Source organism: Glycine soja, chromosome 18 (assembly GCF_004193775.1).
Source record: "Glycine soja cultivar W05 chromosome 18, ASM419377v2, whole genome shotgun sequence".
Lineage (NCBI taxonomy): Eukaryota > Viridiplantae > Streptophyta > Magnoliopsida > Fabales > Fabaceae > Glycine > Glycine soja.
In genome coordinates this window covers 23,916,763-23,920,829 of record NC_041019.1, presented here as the reverse complement: position 1 = coordinate 23,920,829, position 4,067 = coordinate 23,916,763, and the positions used below count along the sequence as shown (strand labels likewise).

The following is a 4,067-nucleotide window of genomic DNA, read 5'->3' as shown; positions in this document are numbered from 1 at the left end:
ATTTGAATTTTGAATTTTGAATTTTGAATTTTTTTTAATAATAGAAATTATTGTGTATAGTTAGTTGATTGTTAATTTAATTAATTTGATTTGAAATATTTGATGATTGATTGTGTTTGATTGATGTGTTATTGTACTTGTTTTTGCTTGATTAATATTGAATGATTGTTTTAATGCCTTTTGGTATCACTTGATTCTCATACATTGCAACAAGTGGTAACATCTTTCTCCTTTCTATTCACGATTTGTTTTTGATGTTGACAAAGGGGGAGAGAAAGATAAAAGATAAAATAGTAAGAAAAATTATCTATTGTTTTATGAGACAACTTTTTATATATGAAAAATATGAAATCTTCAATTGTCTCATATAAGCAATCATTGTAAAATCAAGGGGGAGTAAACTATATGCAAATAGATATTTTCTTTGTTGTTGCTCCTAACCTACAGGTGGTTGTCATCATCAAAAAGGGGGAGAATGTAAATCATGAAGATTTTGATGATATCAAGAAGAATTTGCTTGAGAAATAAGGAGATGTAAATCATTCAAGCTTTGATGGTGTCGAGAAGAAATCACATGTTTGTCATCATCAAAAAGGGGGAGAATGTGAATGTATGTATACATGATTTTGATGATGTCAAAGAAGAATCTAACAAGGCTGCTTCAAAATGATAAGCATTTGCTTCAAGAATAATTCAAGATTGCTTCAACAAACAAAGCCTTGTTTCAAGATTCACTAAAGACCAAGCCTTGCCTTAAAACAAAGTGCTTTCAAGACATGCAAGGCTCTGGTAATCGATTACCAGGAAGTGTAATCGATTACCAGAAGACAGGGTTGAGAAATAGCTGTTGAAAAAGGTTCTGAATTTGAATTTTCAACATGTAATCGATTACCGTATGTCTGTAATCGATTACCAGCAACGAAACTTTGGAAATTCAAATTCAAAAGTCATAACCCTTCAAATTATAACTGTGTAATCGATTACACAAACATTATAATCGATTACCAGTGGAAAGTTTTCAGAAAATCTGCCAACAGTCACATCTTTTCATTAGATTTGTGAATGGTCATCAAAGGCCTATAAATAGGTGACTTGGGCACGAATTTTAGATAGAGAGTTTTGCTTGGCAAAAATGTCTTATCCTCTCAAAAGACAATGAGAGAGATTCCAAAAGAACTTCATTGTCAAATGCTCTCTCAAAAGAAATCCTTGGCCAAACACTTGCAAAATCTATAAGGATTCCTACATGATCTTTATTGTAATATTCTTCTCTTGAAGAGAGAATTCTTCTTCCATTCTTCTTATTCAATGAGATTGGTTAAGAGACTGTGAGTCTCTTGTTGTAAAGTATTCCTGAACACAAGGGATGGGTTGTCCCTGTGTGGTTCAGACTTTGTAATGGATTTTACAAAGATAGTGGAAATCTCAAGTGGGTTGCTTGAGTACTGGACGTAGGCACGGGTTGTGGCCGAACCAGTATAAAACTGTGTTTGCATTCTCTCTTCCCTTATCTCATTTATGTTATTGCAATCAATTTTGCCTTGCATGTTTATAGAACATTATTAAATTGATTATTGTTGCTTCTTCTGCATTCTAAGCCTATCCCTCTTAAGATTATTGAGGCCACAAGGTCTAACAGGTGGAGGGATATAAACAACAGTCGATAGCTGAGCCTGCACTGGAACTAGTTTCCGATCTTATTGAACTTGAGGAAGTTGTGGAAGAGGAAGATGACCAACAGGAGAGAGAGACACCAATAAAAGATAGTCAAGAAGGAATAAAGATGAAGGAAGAGCATGAAAAAGAAAAACAAAAAGAAAAAGAAGAAATAGAAAAAGAAAATAATCAAAAAAATGAAAAATAAAAAAAGATGGTTGATGAGGAGAAAAAAAAGAGCAAGAGTGAGGTTTCAAGAGAAAAAAAGAGAGAGATTACTTCAGCTGAAGGCAAGGAAGTACCATATCTATTGGTACCTTCCAAGAAGGATAAAGAGCAACACTTAGCCAGATTTCTTGACATCTTCAAGAAACTGGAAATTACTTTGCCTTTTGGAGAAGCTCTCCAACAGATGCCACTCTATGCCAAATTTTTAAAAGACATGCTGACAAAGAAGAACTAGTATATCCACAGTGACACAATAGTTGTGGAAGGAAATTGTAGTGCTGTCATTCAACACATCCTTCCCCCAAATCATAAGGATCCCGGAAGTGTCACTATATTGTGTTCCATTAGCGAGGTTGTTGTGGGTAAAGCTCTCATAGACTTGGGAGCTAGTATCAATTTAATGCCTCTCTCAATGTGTCGACGACTTGGAGAGATAGAGATAATGCCCACACGCATGACCCTTCAGTTGGTTGATCACTCCATCACAAGACCATATGGAGTGATTGAGGATATGTTGATTCAGGTCAAGCAACTTGTATTCCCTGCAGATTTCGTGGTTATGGATATAGAGGAGGATCCTGACATTCCCATAATCTTGGGACGTCCTTTCATGTCCACGACCAACTATATAGTAGATATAGGGAAAGGCAAGTTACAATTGGGTGTGGAGGATTAGAAAGTCTCATTCGACTTATTTGAAGCAAATAAGCATCCAAATGATAAGAAAGCTTGCTTTGATCTAGACAAGGTAGAACAATAAATAGAATTAGCTACTATAGCCATGGTACTGAACTCTCCTTTGGAAAAAGCATTGATTAATCATGTAGAATGTCTTACTAAAGAGGAGGAACATGAAGTGCAAACTTGTATTAAAGAGTTGGATGGTGCAGGAGAAAATTCTGAGGGACAGGATGCATTTCAAGAATTGAAGAATGGTGGGCAAATAGAAAAACCAAAAGTAGAATTGAAGACCTTGCCTGCACATTTGAAGTATGTATTTCTCGAAGACAATGACTCCAAACCAGTGATTATTAGCAGCTCGTTGAAAAAAATAGAAGATCAACTGGTGAAGATTTTGAAGAGACACAAAGCTGCAATTGGATGGCACATATCAAACTTGCAAGGAATTAGTCCATCTTATTGCATGCACAAAATCAATATGGAAGCTGATTACAAACCAGTGAGAGAGCCTCAAAGAAGACTGAACCCAATCATGAAAGAAGAGATGCATAAGGAGGTGCTTAAATTGTAGGAAGCAGGCCTTATTTACCCCTTCTCGGATAGTGCATGGGTTAGCCTTGTGCAGGTTGTCCCCAAGAAAGGAGGTATGACAGTCATTAAAAATGATAAAGATGAGTTAATATCCATAAGGACTGTCACCGGGTGGAGAATGTGCATTGACTATCGGAAGCTGAATGATGCCACTCGGAAGGACCATTATCCACTTCCTTTCATGGACCAAATGCTTGAAAGACTTGTAGGGTAATCCTATTATTGTTTTCTCGATGAGTACTCTGGCTATAATTAGATTGTTGTTGATCCTAAAGATCAAGAGAAGACTGCTTTCACCTACCCTTTTGGTGTATTCGCATATCGGCACATGCCTTTTGGTCTGTGCAATGCCCCAGCTACATTTCAGAGGTGTATTATGGCAATTTTTTCTGATATGGTGGAAAAATGCATCGAAGTTTTCATGGATGATTTCTCTATTTTTGGGCCATCCTTTAAAGGGTGCCTATTAAATCTTGAAAGAGTATTACAGAGATGTGAAGAGTCCAATCTAGTTCTCAATTGGGAGAAATTCCATTTCATGGTTCAAGAAGGAATAGTGCTGAGGCATAAAATTTCAGTAAGGGGAATAGAGGTGGACAAGGCAAAGATTGATGTAATTGAGAAACTTCCTCCTCCAATGAATGCCAAAGAAGTGAGAAGTTTCTTATGACATGCAGGATTCTACAGATGATTCATAAAAGATTTCTCAAAAGTCGCCCAACCACTTAGCAATCTGTTGAAGAAAGATGTTGCTTTTGTGTTCAATCAAGAGTGCATGGAAGCATTTAATGATCTGAAAACCAGATTAGTGTCTGCTCCAGTAAGTATAGCACCAGATTGGGGACAAGAATTTGAGTTGATGTGTGATGCAAGTGACTATGTCGTAGGTGTAGTGCTTCGACAACGGAAGG

At 36.6% G+C, this 4,067-nt stretch overlaps 1 protein-coding gene across 1 annotated transcript; it reads left to right on the top strand.

Annotated features, from left to right (window-relative positions):
* Nucleotides 1-2,665: 2,665 nt before the first annotated feature.
* On the top strand, nt 2,666-3,826 carry LOC114397114. Its single transcript, XM_028359229.1, has 2 exons — nt 2,666-3,121; nt 3,413-3,826. The coding sequence occupies exons 1-2, from the start codon at nt 2,666-2,668 to the stop codon at nt 3,824-3,826; spliced, it is 870 nt and encodes a 289-aa protein (XP_028215030.1).
* Nucleotides 3,827-4,067: the final 241 nt, after the last annotated feature.

What these genes read in the sequence shown, in the direction of transcription:
- LOC114397114 (XM_028359229.1), top strand. Translation starts at nt 2,666, where the DNA reads ATGGTACTGAACTCTCCTTTGGAAAAAGCATTGATTAATCATGTAGAA. An exon ending in AAGAAGAGATGCATAAGGAG is followed by an intron (nt 3,122 to 3,412) that starts GTGCTTAAATTG and finishes GGCTATAATTAG; the next exon opens with ATTGTTGTTGATCCTAAAGA.